The 19001-nt window shown below is 35.8% G+C and overlaps 2 protein-coding genes across 2 annotated transcripts in view; one reads left to right on the top strand and one right to left on the bottom strand.

Moving 5' to 3' along the window:
- polr2g (RNA polymerase II subunit G) overlaps positions 1 to 19001 on the bottom strand; it is an 87147-nt gene that overhangs the window by 14082 nt on the left and 54064 nt on the right. The window lies entirely within an intron of this gene.
- neurog1 (neurogenin 1) lies at positions 156 to 1644 on the top strand. The gene is given in 2 exon segments (NM_131041.1): positions 156 to 258; positions 365 to 1644. A coding segment is annotated over 1 exon segment (627 nt). The 5' UTR covers positions 156 to 258; positions 365 to 374; the 3' UTR covers positions 1002 to 1644.

Genomic DNA, 19001 nt, shown 5'->3' with positions numbered 1-19001 from the left:
AATGAGATGGTCGTGCGGCACGGGGCAGACCTGATGCAAACCATTCATTCATCCTTCACAAAAATGCCAAAGCGAGGGGGGTATGTCCATTGTCCCATCAGGGTATATAAGGTAGGTGAGGCCAGTCGTGTGCCAAGCTCACAAGCTCACACGAGCTGATTGAGGGTTAAGAGCAAGACAGACGCGTGCCATTATCTTCAACACAAACTATCTGCAGGATTCTGCAAAACCTCAAGCATCTCCCAGCCCACCAATAAGGTGCGTATTGCGTCACGCAGATAACTTGAAAGGACTTTGCACGACTGATGTTGTTTTTTGTTTCTTTTCTGGCGTATTCCTAACCTGATTTTGTAAATTTCTCCAGGTTATCAACAATGGAGATCGTATACTCCGATATGGAAACCTCAAGCTGTGACTACTCCTTTTCGCACACGGATGATGAGGACTCGCGCAGCAGCCTCCACCCCGCGTCCCCCGCGTCCTCCTGCGGAAAACCACCTGCGTCTCCAGCCGGGCTCCAGCAGAAGAAAAGGCGCAGGGGGCGCGCGAGGAACGAAACCACTGTGCACGTCGTGAAGAAGAACCGCAGGCTGAAGGCCAACGACCGCGAGAGGAACAGGATGCACAACCTTAACGACGCATTGGATGCTTTGAGAAGCGTCCTGCCTGCGTTTCCTGACGACACAAAGCTGACCAAAATTGAGACTCTGCGCTTCGCTCACAACTACATCTGGGCACTTTCGGAGACCATCCGGATCGCAGACCAGAAGCAGGGCAAGTCAAGAGACGGTCCGCTGCTGCTCCCCGGACTAAGCTGCATGGCAGATGCACCCAGCCCCGGCAGTGACTCTTGCTCCTGGCCGTCGGGGGCATCCTCGTCGTCTTCATCACCGTCTTACTGCAACTCAGACCCGGGCAGCCCCGCAGCCATGGACGATTTTGGATACTTGCAAACCGACGTAGTGTACAGCTACCGCAACTTCGTGCCTAGCATCTATTAATGTGACTTTAAGCGTTCTCATGTCGGTATAGAATCTCCAGAAGTATGTAGTAGTGTAAGACCACTGTTACTTTTCTATTAGAACCAAGAGCACAACGTTAGGTATTCACTGTTTGCCTTAATGACAGTCTGCAAATGAGAATGTTTTATTTTTGTACGTTTTGATATTGATGTTGATGTTGATGCTTTTTTCCAATACCTTTGCACTTTTTGCATTCCTTGGAGCGTGACCAGAACCCCGTTAGAGAAAATTATAATTTAAAAAGCAAGGCAGATTGGCCTTTGCTGTCCAAGGTGAAAAGTCAATATTACAATTTGTAGAGCGATAAAGCTGAAAAACGAGCGTGAAAAATCAGTTTCAACGCTGTGACAATAGACTGAAAGGACAAGACAAAGATCTGGCCTTATGCATTATGTATTTTGACCCGAAGAAACCCTCATCTGTCCAACTGATCCGTACAGTTAACCAGCTCTCATGACGGCTTTCCCACCACTTTTCTTTTTTTTATTTATTCAACCTGTTGCTTCTTTATGCTATTGTATTTTTATTGTATATAAAGAGATTTATTCTATTATGTATTTACCTCAGAATATAAATCTGGTGCAAACATGTTTGTACGAATAAATATACGTTTTCTACTAAATATCTGTGCATGCTTGTGTGCTTCATAATCTGAATCTAATATAAATTACTATGCATAAACAACTCTGCCATGATAATGGGCATCATTGTAATGAGCCCAGCCATTGAAGCGTCACTCTGGGTCACAGCGCATGAAATAACGGTTATGCAGCAGGTGCATGAGGATGCAGATCGGAGATAGCCGAGCGTCATCTAATCTGTCAGACAAACTGCTCGTCCACATTTAATACACGATTGCACTCAATCATGTAAAACCCTTAGGATGAATTTTAATACTATACTTTTTGCATGCACGGCGCGTTTTGGTGGCTATTTTACAACCCGTTTGCATTCGATTAAATTATATACAATACACTAACAAAAAAGTGCTGACTAGCAACTGACACCACAAGGAACTATTTTAACCTGATTTGAACCATAGCCATTAACCTAAATTAGTCTTGCTGAATTGGCGTGTTTGGCTGATGTTAAACAATAATTAAACAAATTAACCTTTTTTCAGTGCACCAACTTTTAATTAATGCATTTATAAAAAAAAGACGAGAGGACAATTAAGCTTAATAAGGCTCAGGCCACGTGATAGGAAAGATAATAGGAGGATAATCTAAAGCATCAAAACTGGCCTCAAACTGTAGTCAAAATTAATAAACATCATTAACATGACACCTGGCTAACCCATAATAGCCTAGTTTTACTCATGACTTAATCATGCTTATTAGATAACGTTAACAAAGGTTAACGAATAATCTTGCATAGCTTAGGCCTACATTTTATTCATTAACCAATGTTTATTAACGGACTATATTTAAAGTGTTACCGATTTAATAATACAAATAATAGGCTAAATTATATGATAGGTTAAACGTTTTTTTTTTCACGTAGGCTTAAAATATAACTATTTCGCGGTTAAACTTTCTCACTGAAAAAGTTAAACAATATAATTGACATAAAATACGATAGCCTATATTTTCCCATACAAGTAAATGGTAAGGTAACAGCAAATTAACCAATTTTAATCTTTAATCGTTTTTTACTTTATTTTTCTTATCACAACGCGCAAAATGTAATTATACCCAGACCATTCTCCATTAAATTTTTGATACAATTAATATGCAAAAATTTTAAATGAGTCTAAAAATTATTAAAAATTAAAAAAAAAAAATCAAGCTGCAGACTAGGCGTCATCATCATCATCATCATTATCATTATTATTATTATTATTATTACTCTAGGCGCGCTGTGTGTGGATAAGTTGATTCTGAAGGGGTTCAGGTTAAATCCTCTATTTGGGAGTTCCGCATGAGGTCCAGCCAAGGCTCTTGTATCTGCACGTGTCGGGGATAGAGAAGTATAATAGCGCGTGCTGAAAGCCTCAGGGAAGGGCGCATGCCAGCTGAAACGAGAAAAGGGGGCACAGACATCACGTTTATCACCCTCTCAAGAAGTTCATTTTACAGCACATCAAACATCCAAGGCAAGTCGTGTGGCACATTCACAAAAGTAATAATCAGCTTCAAAGTGCAGCACAATTTATGTCTTCTCTGACATGACTATCTCTTTGTTCACAATGCTGCTCTCCGAAATGCACCTGCAAGAGTACATTTTTATATATTTATTCAGTTTAATTATAAAATAAAGTACTTTCATGTATATTAATAAATAAAAAGTTTATGTTGTTTGTGACACTTTTCTCTATAGCTTAAAAATGCTGACTTGTTATAAAAAAAAATTTGGGCCAAATAAACAAACCTAAACTTTTAATTCACATATTTAACCCAACGGTTGAGTTTGTCCATATCTGACTCAAAACAATCCAGCATTTATAAAAGTGCAAGTTTCTGATTTATATTATTCCCCATAATCTGATTAAATAATTAAAGTATAAATAAAGAGGCATACGGATGAATGCGCTCTCTCTCTCTCTCTCCTCCTTCCCTTAGGGCTGAAAGGCTGTATCAGTGCAGAAGGGCTCTCTCAGGTCACAGGTCACTCAAGGGCAGAAGACCCCTCACCTCCCAAGGAGACGGCCTCCCATGTCAACGAGCACAAAAACATCAAAACAGCCTTCATGTTTGTACAGCCATTTGCACACAGCTACATCGCAGCCCTTCAGAGACAAGGCTGCGGGGGCCATCATGCCCTGGGAGGTACATATACTTGACCTCACTTCTGTCAGAAATATCACTTGTATCACTTGTGAAATGTGAGTGGAAATGTTGGTACTTCGGGTGGAAACATAATAGTCTAAAAGCAGTGTTTGATACATTCTTATCAGATTCCATTGCCTGATCAAAAAAGTGTAAACAGATTTATTTTTAATGCATTTGAGTAGTTTTAAACTCTGTTAGTTAAAGTGACAGTATTGAAAACAAAACAAAAAATTTTGACATCCATAGGAAAAAACGTGATGCTGTTTTTTCCCAGGAATCTTCAGTATATCTTCCTTTAGGTTCAAGAAAGAAAGTCAAACAGGTTTGGAACAGATGAAGGTTGAACAATTCATGACAGATTTTTCAGTTTAGGATGAACTATCCCTTTGATAACACAAGCTGAGCAAATTTTTAAAAATTATTATTATTGTCATTTTGATTAATGCATTAAATGAAGTGAAATTATAAACTGGGTTAAAATCAGTGGTGTAAAATGATCCATTACAAATACTCAAATTACTGTAATTAATTAGTTTATGTCAGGAATTGTAATTTACTAAGTAAATTTTAAAAATTAACTTTTTTTTCATTCATTCATTTTCTTGTCGGCTTAGTCCCTTTATTAATCCGGGGTCGCCACAGCGAAATGAACCGCCAACTTATCCAGCAAGTTTTTACGCAGCGGATGTCCTTCCAGCCGCAACCCATCTCTGGGAAAACATCCACTCACACATTCACACACACTCATACACTACGGACAATTTAGCCTACCCAATTCACCTGTACTGCATGTCTTTGGACTGTGGGGGAAACTGAAACACCCGGAGGAAACCCACGCAAAGGCAGGGAGAACATGCAAACTCCACACAGATGAACTTTTTTTAAATGAGTTTTAAAAGTGTGTACTTTTACTTTCCCTTGAATACATTTTTAGTGCTGTGTTGGTACGTTTACTCCATTATTTTCCTTCAACCTGCAGTTGCTACTTTTTTCTTGTTTATGGGATTGGCTGAGTAAAAAAATCAGTTCTGCATTTCCTGTCCAATCAAATCGAATCAAAAGTCCAATCAAAATTAAATTTCATCATACTGAACTACCTCAAGACAAGGACACTTTATAAATGCAGCAAACCATAAAAGCTTTAACAGTTTCTGAAAAGATGAGAAGGTTATGGATGTTTACTGTATGATGGCTCAAAGCACCAAATAGTCTTAATTACTAATGCACTACAAAATGTTACATTTATACACTCATGCACAGATTGCATGTGCACGTATCAGCTTTTCACAGTATACTATTCACTACAAATACTTTTACTCTACTTGCACTACACTTTTAGGTAAGTAATGGTACTTATACTTGAGTACGAGTTTTCAGTACTATTTCCACCGCTGATTAAAACAGCAGGTTGTTTTAACAGTGTTGGGTCAAATAAACCGACCATTGAGTTGAAACTTTTGTTTTATTGAAGAATAAAGTGTTTGCCTATCTTTAAATCAATTTAAGGTTGTGTCAACCAAGTGTTTTTGAGATTGTTCCATCTTACTGAAAAGGAACGTTTATGAATGTTTATCATAGATGAGATAAAGTCGGGGAACCCAAGACTGACAAAGATTATGAACATTTCATAAACCACAATGAGAATAAAAGTTTAAAAGCGGCAGCTCACCCAAAAATGAACATTTACATACTGTTTACTCACCATCAAGTAGATCCAAAGATATTCCGAAAAAAGCTGACAATCTCTAGCCATTGACCTCCATAGTAGAAAAAACAATTATTATGCAAGCCAATGTCTTCAAAATATCTTCTTTTGTGTTTAAAGAAAAAAGAAACTCATAAATGTGTCAGAAAATGATGAAAGAATTTTCATTTTTGGATGAACTATCCCATTTAGTCTGATTGCTTAATAGCCACTGTAAAAAGGCAGGTTTCCACACAATCCATTCATGTTGTCCCAACACAAATCAATCAATTTGGCTTAATTGTTTTTGCTAATTTAATGGATCGAATATAAAACATTTAAGTTGTCCCCCCAAAAAATTGAGAATTGTGGTAGTTCAGCTCATTTTAAATTTGTATAAACAAGCAGCAAAAATATTTTTTGAGAGTACTCTCAAAAATAAAGGTAAAAAATATGCCATTTTGCGTCCATGAAATGTAAAACATTTGCATACAAGTATGTCATTTTGTTGCCCTTTATTTGTTTTAATAAATAGATACATATCCATTTTCAAAGTAATGTTTACTTGTTTACTTTTTCCCCTACCACAACCTACATGCAATGAAAGGTGGTCACTGAACTAATTTAGTAAAAACCAACTGCATGTCAACAAAATGAAACAAGAACACAGTGTTCAGATTTTTATTCTAGAAATATAAATAATGCGTTTTTAATCAGATATACCTAATTTGCACATTCAAGCATTACATAATCTTGTTTACTGTGATTGATTAAATGGAGAACTATGGTTTTATCTTTGTTTTATAATATCCAGTAGTGTCTACTGAAAACAATATAATTCATGCAATATTTTTGGTTTTTAAAACAATTGTTTAATAGGAGAATTAGTGCAGAAGCAGTACAATACACATGATGCTGTACAGAAAACAATCAGTGAGTAGAAGAGAATTCATCAAACACCAGCACATCTGAAAAGGCCACAAGCACTAATGCTTTTTATAGATATCAAAAGTCTAGCAGCAAGGGCTTTAGTTTGTAAGGCAAAATTTGATACCTGTCCTTTAAAAATGCTCTTTGACAGATGTTGATTGTTACTTCTTACTTCAGTATATTGCCATTGAATACTAATTTAATCATGACAAACTATTTATCATTTTAAAAGTCTATGACTTCTGAATACATATTTTACAGATTTTTCTCAAAATTTTCTTATACAGGAGTGCTAGACCAAAACTTGTGGATTGTTTGTGCTTACATTTTTTTTGTCTAAACATGAAGCAAGTAACGAAGGGGCTGACACAGAGGGATCCATTTGCAGTATATTTATTAAACACAGTTTAATACAGACAAGCACACAGATGTATTGCGTGTGCGAACTCACATCAAACACAAGTGTTACGTAGCAGGGTTGAAGGTAGGTAACCACAGTATGAATGTTCAGGCATGGGTCTGAGGCAGGCGGCGAATATCAAGGTCAGTGTACAGGCTAGAGTTCAAGGCAAAAAATCAAAAGACAAAAGACTTTGGATCAAAGTCGGTAATCAGGCAGAGGTACAAGGCAGGCGGCTGGCAGGACAAGGTCGAGGAACAAGGCAAGGTAAGCAACGGGAAAGCAGGCAGTGTAGAGAAACGCTCAGTAGTGTTAGCCTGGGCAGAACAAGACTTCACAATGAGTGAATGTTAGTGTGCTGCTTATAAGCGTGAGCGAGGGTGATCAAGTGGATGCGCTTCAGGTGTGTAGGCTATCAGTGTAAGTGGATGACGTAATAGTTAATAGTCTGGGGATGGTGACCTCTGCTGGCCAGCGAGGGGAATGACTGGGACCGAGTCGGTGACAGCAATCATGACAAATGATATATTATTTGAAAGCTGAAAATTTCTAGTTTTATAGATGATTATGGCTGCATGACATTGGAAAAAACTGACATTGGCAACTGCTCACTAGTTTCACTAGGTTCATATGGCTCAAAACATACACATAAATAGGGGACGTCATGAAAATTGGACAGCGTCAGGTGGTGATGATGATAGTACGCCAAAACAAAATCTTCCTGAAAGCTTTTTTTTTTTAGATTTAGGGCCCCATCATACACCCGGCACAATGCGACGAAAGGCGTGACACAATTGTTGTTTTTTTATTAAATTAAATTTTTTTATTAGAATTAAAGGATTAAAATATTACAAAAATTATTATTTTCAAGCCTACATAAATATAAAACCACCGCCTCCATGCCTTCTTCATCTCAGGGGGCTTTTTTTAGTTTATTCATGACAATTTGCTTTTGTATAATGTTGTTATTATTATTAGCAGTATTATTTACTATATCCATATTTATATTTGTTTACAAGCTTAGGGTTGTCCACCTGTCAGGTTTTAGATCATATGAGGCATAGCATGTGTATTTGGATATAACTCAGGTTTTTGACCACACTTCGTTATTATTGTTCATTTATTTGTTTGCTGGAAATTAGAACTCTTCACAACAGTGAAAAGTGAAAGTAAAGAATGAGGAGGCTCATCTCACGCTGTAGATGTTTTCTCTCTAGTGAAGCATTCAGTTTTTCCACTTGGAAAGCCCACTATGTAAATAGCAAATGCGCCATGGCACGACACAACTGACTCTTAAAGAGAATGGGAGATAAGACTCTAATTGGTTTATTTTCAAATCACACTTATAACTCATTAAGAGAATAAGCTCAACCCTGTTAGACCATGCACCACAAAATGCAAAGCATTGAAGATTGGCAATGCTGTTTTATATTTTAAGAGTGAAGTGTTATGCTGCGTTAACACCAGATGCGGAACTCGCATCAAGCGCGAGTGATTTACATGTTAAGTCAATGCAAACGTGCGAATAGACATCCTGCGACGCGATACGCGCGAATGGCGCGGTGAGAATGACGCGAACTGCGTGAATGGCGCAGTGCGAATGGCGTGATACACGCGAATGGCGTGGCGTGAATTGAGCGATTTGCACGTTTAACGCGCTTATTGCGCGAATCACTCAAGTTTGAAAATCTGAACTTCAGCGGACATTTGCGCCACGTTAACCAATTAGGATCTTGCTCTTGTGGGGGCGTGATTGTGACGTATCGCCTGTTGTCGGTGTTCCGGGGGAAAATCCTCCAGTTCATCAAACTGGGCTTGGCTCAGTCAGAAGCAACGCTGAAAGCCTCCGTCATCCAGATTCAGTTTCTGGAAGAGTTTATGAGCTCACAGAGCTGGGTGCACCTCTGAAAGGATGTAGTGGACTCTGACACGACCATAAACGTATCAATGCTGTTTTTCAGCCTTCATAAAGCACATAAGCACTGTTATTTTCTTTATAAAATCTATGTTAGCCATTTAGCTATGAAGCTAGAGTCACCAGGCAGACAGAAGCCCTGCCAATTACGCGAATCCGCGTCTGTTCTGTAGTAAATTTGACACACGAATGAAGCGGATTTGACGCACAAATGAAGTAGGGTTTGACGCAAGAATGAAGCGAGTAAACTCAAATGTTCACGCGGCTATTTACACACGAATAGCGCGATTTATCCGCGCGTTCCGCGTCTGGTGTGAACACAGCATTAAGGGGTTGAATTATCAATTTGTCTTTAAAATCAGTCCATTAAATGTTATAACATGCAACACTTTCTCAGTAACAAAGCTGACTGGAGAGAAAGATTTAAAATTACTAAGCCCATAAAATGTTTGTGTAAAACAATATTTGCCTCTATGTATTTCCTTTTTAGTACAATATGCTGTGAAACTGACCAGCAATTGTTTTTCACTAGTGGTTCATTTACATTAAGGAAAACATTTATTATAACCGTTTCATGTTTTAGAGGGATGCGTGCAGACTTTTTGTCAATAAGGATCAAGAGTGATCAAGCATATCGCCAAAAGGGGAAAAGTGGCATGGCACAGCAGGACAAGAGAGATTCAGCAGAAGATTGACGAGGTTCTTTGGTGAAAACTTAACCAGAGGCCCCGGAGAGACATATGAAAACACAAAAAGCTCAATACAAGGGCCAATTAAACTATAACTGCCAGTTAATGACAAACAGAAGGCAGAGGAGAGGGGAAGGAGAGTAAAGACAGTCTAGGGACACAAGATTGGAAAGATCAACATAAGCTATTATCGAAAACTCAGATTGTCAATTTTCAGTTTCAATAAAACGAAAAAAAAAAGAAATCTGAGCTGAGGAGAGTGGCGTATTAGTATTGAAATAAACAGCAATAGAATTGTATTAAATATTTATAGATACAGCTGAAGTTAGAATTATTAGCCCCCTTTGAATTTCTTTTCTTTTTTTAAATATTTCCTAAATGATGTTTAACAGAGCAAGGAAATTTTCAAAGTATGTCTGATAATATTTTTTCTTCTGGAGAAAGTCTTATTTGTTTTACTCCGGCTAGAATAAAAGCAGTTTTTATTTTTTTACACCATTTTAGGGACAAACCTATTAGCACCTTTAAGCTTTTTTTTTTCAATTGTCTACAGAACAAACCATCATTATCCAATAACTTGCCTAATTACTCTAACCTGCCTAGTTAACCTAGTTACCCTAGTTAAGCCTTTAAATGTCACTTTAAGCTTTATAGAAGTGTCTTGAATATTATCTGGTAAAATATTATTTACTGTCATCATGGCGAAGATAAAATAAATCAGTTATTAGGAATGCGTTTTTAAAACTAATATGTTTAGAAATTAGTTGAAAAAAATCTTCTCTCTATTAAACAGAAATTGAGGGAAAAATTAAACAGGGGTGCTAAAAATTCAGGGGGGCAAACAATTCTGACTTCAACTGTATATTATAATTGTTTGTTTTACAGATGAAGGCTCAATATTTGCACAGCCATTTGAAAACTACAGTAAAGTTAGACATCACTGCATTTAGTGAGGTATATGAGTACAATACATTGAATATGAATGTTTAAATTTTTACTGCATTTGCTCTTTACAATTCTAATTTATTCAAAGCATTGTGCAAAAGAATAAATGCATCCTTACTTACAGTTTTTTCTCAGTGCTTTTCCCACAACACTATTTACATTTGCACAACAGTTCATGCATTTCTCAAAACAATTAGTACAAACTGCAAAACCTAGCTGATAACCTGCAAAAGCGTATCACTTGCTCAAAATGGATAGCTCATTCCTCAAAAGCAAGTATTCATGTCAATGACAGTGTCAGTGTCATACAGAGGAAAAGTCCTGACACCATTGTTTATGTACAAGATAGTCAAATGGCTTTGTCATGGTTTCATTTTGACAGTTTACTCTCTACATTTTTTTCCAATTCAAAAAAGTCAGATTTTGATGACAAAATGCTCAAGACAGCACTAATACTATTTGCACAGCCATTTGAAAACTACAGTAAAGTTAAACATCACTGCATTTAGTGAGGTGTCTGAGTACAAGACAATGAATATGTATGTTTTACATTTTTACTGCATTTGCTCTTTGTAATTCTAATTTATTCACAGCATTGTGCATAAGAATAAATACAGCCTTATTTACAACAAACAGAAACTTCCTTTAGGTAGAGCTGTGCACAACTATAAACAATATTGCAGTACATACTGTATTGGAACTGAACTTATAACATACATAGGTCTGTAAATCAATTATGAAATTGTTAAATTTAGAAGAAATTTTCAGGAAAAAAAGAAAGATTTAAAAAATGTTTATAAAATTTGCTTGACAGATTTTGACAACAAATTTTGTGTATGTAATGACTTTTGAACATACTTGCTGCATGTCCAAAAGCATTTGCAATTTCCTCAGAACAAACCATCGTTATATAATAACTTGGCTAATTACACTAACCTGCCTAGTTAACCTAATTAACCTAGTTAAGCCTTTTTATCTACAAAATGTTGCATGTGGAAAAGTCACTAAAATGTTCACACATTTGTGCAACAATAAACTATTTTATTTTAATAGTCTGTGGAGCCCTTTAAGGTTGCAAGTTTTCCGAAATTTTCTGATGTTTCAAACACACATCTGAATCGGTTCATTTCTGTTCATCTCAATATAATTTAGAGCTATAACAACCGTGACAATCTCTTAAAAAGAACGACTCACAAGGTGAATTTTTTTAATTACTTTGGATTGTTACCTAATAAGACAGAAAGAAAAAACAATAGATAAACCCAAAATAAACTATTTTTGTTCATTCTTCATAAAGCCTAATTTTTTTTTTAAATGCTATTTTTGTAACACATTTCATTTGGTGAAATTTGTATCTTTATTAAAATGTATTTTTGTTAGTAAGTTATCTACAAAATAAACAAAAAGAATAAATAATTTTTAGGTGAAGTGACGTGCAAATAAGCCTTTTTTTCAATAATAAGGGATTTATGAATTTCCAATGATAAAATGTAAATTATAGTACTTTAGACATTTTTTTTATTATTTGAGTTATAAATTACAGTACCGGTATAGTAGTAGTAGCTGGTATAAAGCGAAAAGGAAGGGGAAAAAAAACAAAATAAATTTTGTTATATATAATATATATATATATATATATATATATATATATATATATATATATATATATATATATATATATATATATCAGCCTGATCTCATGAGGAAACACAAGTATTTTATGTTTTGTCAGTTTAGCGGCTAATTCGTACAATTTCATACGAGTTCAGTCGTACAAAAATGTACAATTTTAAAAAGGAGGCGTGGCACCCAACCCCACCCCTAACCCCAACCATCATTGGGTGATGAGCAAATCGTACTAAATTGTACGAATTAGATCGTACTAATTCATACGAATTAGCCACTAAATCAAAAAGTTACAAATTGCTATGAGATTGAGATGGTATATATATATATATATATATATATATATATATATATATATATATATATATATATATATATATATATATATATATATATATATACCTACAGTTGAAGTCAAAATTATTAGCCCCCCTTTGAATTTTTTTTTTCTTTTTTAAATATTTCCTAAATTATGTTTTACAAAGCAAGAAAATGTTCACAGTATGTCTGATATTTTTACTTTTGGAGAAAGTCTTATTTGATTTATTTTGGCTAGAATAAAAGCAGTATTTTATTTTTTAAACACCATTTTTTTATATTTAATTTTTTTTAATTATTAGCCCCTTTAAGCTATTTTTTTCGATAGTCCACAGAACAAACAATCGTTATATAATAACTCAATATAATGTTATATAATATAATATACTAATATAATAAAATAACTCAATAATTTCTGACAATTTTCTTTATTAGAGGTAATTATGAATACAGTATCGGTATAGTAGTTGTAGCTGGTATAGTATCATAAGATGAATTAATGGTATCGCCACAACCCTACCATATATAATGATTGCCTTAAAAAAGATATCTTAATGAGGAAATGTAATATCCTTCCTAATGCAGCAGATGTAGCAGAAACCTCAGGCAGCACCTGATTGCTTGTTTTGGGTTGTTTGCTCTCCTGAACCCTGGAGATCTGTGACTAATTCTGTTTGAGGCCTTTTCCTAAACAGAGATTAACAGATGAGTGCTGAAAATTGCATGGTCCTGCCCTCCGCAAAACTCACCTTTAGATCAGTGCAATCCTTCCCTTTAGCACCTAAACAGAAACCACTGATGGAGCTCAAAGAGTCTCTGAGAACAGCAGCACAGGATCATTAGGGAAGCTAATGGTTTGTTTGGAAAATAGAGGATTATTTTAAGTCTCATTTGAGAGACCGAAGTCACAGACGGTTCTTTACTGGCCATCTACTCCTAAAAGCAGTTCTACTATTTTCTTTATAACTTTTATTCACCCTTTTTTTTTTACATGTGGCGACTGCATTGAAATACTTCCGCATTGGACATTTCCTTTCAAGAGAACTGAAACAAATTACTTTAAATGTTGTGCTATAAATAATATACATGATAAAAACTGTGTGAGAGGTATGTCACACTAGTTGAGCATATCGAAGTTTGAGTTTACTGTGTTTTAAAGTAACATTCAACATGTCTGTAATATTAATGCAGAAAGACTTAAGATGCTGATTATTTTACACTTCTGACAATGCAATATTCATTTGTTTTGTTTGCAAAAATATTATAGCTATTTTATTTTTAAAAAATTAAGCAACTTCGGTAACACTTTCTTATAACTTTACACTATGAATCATTTATTAAGCATTAGCAAATAGTGAATTTAGCCATGAAAAACAAAACATTAACAAAATATGAAAACACAATTATTAAGCACATTATATATGTGCTCTGAAGTTAAGAATAGAGCATTATTAACTGCTGTTATAAAGTAAAACAGATAATGCTTAATAAATGATTCAGTTTGTAGTTATTATAAAGTGTTACCGCAACTTCCCTTTTCCATTAAAACTAAATTATAATGTAGTTTTTACTGTAAACTTAGGTGTTTGTGTGGTGTGTTTTTTTTCTAATACAATATCCCAAAATGCGTCTGAAACAAATTAATGGCAATTTCTCAAATTAGGAATTTCTCAAATTATTGTTTAACAATATAAAAGCAATGGTTAAAATAATGATTATTGTTTAGATCAGCTCAATTATTGATATAGTTGATAAATGCATCAATATAAAATAGTCTTTAGTGGCAGTCCTAAACATTTCACAGTGAGCCAGTTGAAAATTGAGAGGTTGTTAAAAGAATCAAGATTCACATTTTAAACAGTAGATGTTTATTGCAAACTAGCTTAACATGCACATTAGTCCAGATGAAGTTGTAATAAATAGTGTAAAGTGATGGCGAATGTGGATGTTGATATTGAGGAAGATTCAATCTCATTTAAATCAGAGCAGTGCTGGTCCATAAAAGACTTTTCTTTACGTTTTATGTTTGTTTGATGTCATTGATAATATGATTTAACTCACTTGTAATCAAACCGGCGAAGATGATTGCACACAGAAGGGGAGACAACTCCACAGATGCACACGTCTGCTCTCTCGCATCTGAGGAATGATCTACACTTTAGTGTATTATCATCTCTGCTGTTTTTTTTTCCACAAGTTTAATCTTATCAATGACAGTAAACAAGACGTGTATCATTCATTCATTCTATTTCTTTCGGCTTAGCCTCTATTTCAGAGGTCACCACACCGGAATAAACCGCCAACTATTTGAGCATATGTTTTACACCGGGAATGCCCTTACAGCTGCTACCCAGTACTGTGAAACACCCAAACACATTCCATCTCTCACACACACACATACACTACGGTCAATTTAGCTTACCCAATTGACCTATAACACCACCGGAGCACCCAGAGGAAGCCAATGCTAACGCTAGGAGAACATGCAGACTCCACACAGAAATGCAAACTGGTTGGGACTCGAACCAGCAACGTTCTTGCTTATAGGCCACAGTGATACCCACCGAGCCACCGTGTCACCCCATGACTAGTATTAAAAAGCATCAAGTTGAAAATTATGGAAAAAATTTGAACATTTACCAAATTTATTTTGCGCTTTTAATTTTTGACTCATATAATTATAATTAATGTGTTTTTGTGCATATGCTGATGTAAAAACAAAGGCATATTAAAAACATTTAAAAAAAAAAACATTTTTAAAATGCAAGCTAAAAAAGGCAAAGTCTTAGATTAAAAGGGTTATTGTTTTTTTATTGTTTTATTCTAATGTCTGAGGTTCACGTTATAATGTTTATGTCAATTTAATTGAAAATATCAAAATCAATTAATAATACAATTAGTAATCTTTTTCCTTCACAAGTATTGAGGCCTTCTCAGAGAATGTGCAGTTTTACATAGTAAATTAGTATTCAACTCCAGCTTATGTTTATGTGAGAAACTGAACGCGTCTGTAGCTTTATCTGACTATGCCCTGCTCAAATTGGTGGGCGGGGAGCTACAGAATCAGGCTTTTATATTGTTTGGTGGAGGGGGTGTTTAACCTACCTATGATGTCATAAACAGGTACCTTGCAATATCTGGTGTTTTCTGGGCCTATAGTGCCAATAAAAGCTGCTATTTAATAATCAGGACATTTTCAGCTCTGAAACTTAAAGGATATTCTTTTAGTATGAAGGCCTCTTATATAACAAACGCTCAGTTTAAAGTTGAGATCTCAGGTCACGACCCCTTTAAATTAAAATTGCAATTTCTATTTATTTATTTTATTTTATAAAGAAATGTGCAGCATTTAAGAAATAATAAAAGGCCACTTGTTAATTTCTCATTTTGCTAAAAACATTGTGACAAAGAAACGTAATAGTTACATTTCTCAGTGATACTAATCGCTGAAGAATATTGGAAAAAAGCAGCGATTGACTTCCTTAGTGTTTTTTTGTTCTTGTTCCCAGTATAGATGTCAATTGCTGCTTTTCCATCATTCTTCAGCAAATGTTCTTTTGTGTTCAACAGAAGAAAGAAACTCAAACCAGCTTGGAATAAGTAAATTATGACCAAATTTTCAATTTTCATTTATTTTTTTTTATTTTTTTTTGTGGTCTATCCCATTTACAAACATAATTCCCATAACTCATGCAAAGAATCATGGGACATTGAATTAATTATTAGAAAAAAAACAGAGGGCTGTAGATTTACATAAATGTCAGTGCAGATTTTGGGTATATATTTCAAATCTGCAGGTAGATTTAGTGTGTCCACATTCCACTCAAAACACTTCAGCATCCGAGTGGGCTTTCAGTGGCTCTTTCAGTGGGCACAATGGGGTAGTATTGATCTCACTGTAAATTCCTGAACATTGTTCTCAATTTGTAAACCCACTTTATATGCTTTGTCTGCTGGAACTAAAGGCCCACTTCTCCAGACCCTCCCTCCGAATCCTCCTACAGTCAGCTTTACGACAGTTTGACCTTTGTTTTGTGCGTGGAGAGGAACCACCGTGTGCCCGGAGTGTCAAAAGTCAAAAGACCTCTTGGCCTGATGGAGAATTCAAACTCAGCCGACTGTATTCTGCCACAGGCTGCTGCTGCTCATCCTGAACGCCCTCTCTCTTTGTGCTTTCTCTAGACTTTATGAAGGTGGAAATGAGTCCATTAGTGCTTTATTTCTAGCTAGGAGCAAGAGCTGCTTTCTCATGGATGTTTCATAATGGTGAATGTAGCCTAAAGCACGCAAACCTTTCATCAAATCCACACTCGCTTTTTGGGATGCTAATGCCAACAGGTCATGGCTTTGATTTGCAAATTCGAAAGAAAAGCAAACTGAGCTTGAGCTTTGACAAACACTGAAGATAAGAGCGATTTATGTTGGAAGAAATAAAATGTTTTATTCTTTGACCCCTCTAAAACCGCATTGATTTAAACAACAATGGTATTTAACTTTTAAAAACACATTGAAAGAGCACATTTTTAAAAAAGATAAACTAGTATCATCTCCCTGTAAACAACAACAGTGTGATTTGTAAAAGCGGTGACAGCTATAGTGATGTTTGAGTACTTGACAACCAAATCAACAATGCAGCCACACTGTAAAAATTGCTAGATTCCACATAATCGATTTGTGTTGGGATAACATGAAAGAAATAAGTGAACCGATTAGTTTTTACACACTTAAGTGTACTGAACATAAAACAATAAAGTTGTTCCCCCAAAATAGTCAAGAATTGTGTTATTTTAGCTCATTTAAAAAAAGTAGTTTGAACAAACAGCAAATTTATTTTTACGTGCAGATTTCAGAATATGGAGCGTGATATTATTTGGGTCAAAGGGACAATGCTACTGGGCTGGCAGGTAAAATAAAGCAGTTATGTTATTGTTTTATAGACCTCTGTGAACGGAGATTGTATGTAAAAAAATTATGAAATGGAAAATTATTTCTATTTTAGTGCACTAAACAATGAACGATGAAACAACTCAATTTATAAGTTTTTGGGGGGTCGACTTCATTGTTTTATGTTCAATCAACTTAAACGAAGTTAGCTTAATCAATTTGTGTTAAGACGACCTATAATGTGTGTATCTCAGAAATTTTTACAGTGTACATTTTTGCTGTGTAAATGTACAGTTACGGGCGTCACACACCAGATGTGCTGCTCAGAGGCGCGACACGATGCGCACATGACAGTTGAAAGTATCGCACACTAGACGTGCACATTCGCATGATAATTAAAAATCCAACTATTCAGATGCTGCTCTGTGGCCTGGCGAAAATATGAACAGTCCCCCGAGTCATGGCTGGGTGCCGCAGACAGCCGCTGACTTGTGGCACCAATGTGTGTACCCTGATAGAAACCTATGTATAGAATATGTTTAGAAACGCACTGCGTGGTGCGATGCCGAGCGGCACTTCTGGTGTGTGACCCTCTTAAGAGTCAGTTTTGTGTTTATTTTTGAAAAAAACTAAAGCCTATCTAGTAAGATTAGATTCAAATATTTAAAATGTATTCAAACACATAATAACATGGGTATAGGCTGCATGGTCGCCTCACAGCAAGAAGTTCACTGGTTCGAGCTTCGGCTGAGACAGTTGGCGTTTCTGTGTGGAGTTTGCATGTTCTCCCGGTGTTCGTGTGGGTTTCCTCCGGGTGCTCTGGTTTCTATCACAAGTCCAAAACATGTGGTACAGTTGAATTGGGTAAACTAAATTGTGTGTGTGTGTGTGTGTGTGTGTGTGTGTGTGTGTGTGTGTGTGTGTTTACCAGTGATGGGTTGCAGCTGGAAGGGCATTCGCTGCGTAAAACATATGCTGGATAAGTTGGCAATTCATTCCGCTGTGGCGACCCCTGATTAATAAAGGGACTAAGCCGAAAAGAAAAAAAAAAGAATGAACATGGTTATTAAAGATTATTTAAAAATGTTTCAATATTTAAAATAGAACTATTAATTCATTCATTCATTGATTTTCTTTTCAGCTTAGTCCTTTTATTAATCAGGGGTCGCCACAGTGGAATGAACCGCCAACTTATCCAGCACGTTTTTACGCAGTGGATGGCCTTCCAGCTGCAACCTATCACTGGGAAACACCCATACACTCTTATTTACACACATGCACTACAGACAATTTTAGCTTACCCAATTCATCTGTACCGCATGTCTTTGGACTTGTGGGAGAAACCGGAGTACCTGGAGGAAACCAACGCGAACACGGGCAGAACATGCAAACGCCACACAGAAATGCCAACTGACCCAGCCGAGGCTCGAACCAGCAACCACCATGCCACCATGTCGTTCAAAATAGAACAAACGTTCAATAAAATAAAAAAGTGCTTCAAAAAATTATTTGAAAGAGCACATTATTAAAAAGATAAACTAGTATCATCTCCCTGTAAACAACAACAGTTTGATTTGTAAAAGCGGTGACAGCTACAGTATAGTGATGTGTGAATACTTGACAACCAAATCAACAATGCAGCCACACTGTAAAAAATGCTAGATTCCACACAATCGATTTGTGTTGAGATAACATGAAAGAAATAAGTGAACTGATTTGTTTTTATACATTTAAGTGTACTGAACATTAAACAATTACGTTTTCAAGAAGAGTTATTTCAGCTCATTTTAAATAAGTAGTTTGAACAAAATTTTAAT

Source organism: Danio rerio, chromosome 14 (assembly GCF_049306965.1).
Source record: "Danio rerio strain Tuebingen ecotype United States chromosome 14, GRCz12tu, whole genome shotgun sequence".
In the NCBI taxonomy this organism is placed as follows: Eukaryota; Metazoa; Chordata; class Actinopteri; order Cypriniformes; family Danionidae; genus Danio; species Danio rerio.
The sequence above is the reverse complement of the archived record's forward strand: the minus strand, read 5'-3'. Positions and strand labels throughout refer to the sequence as shown.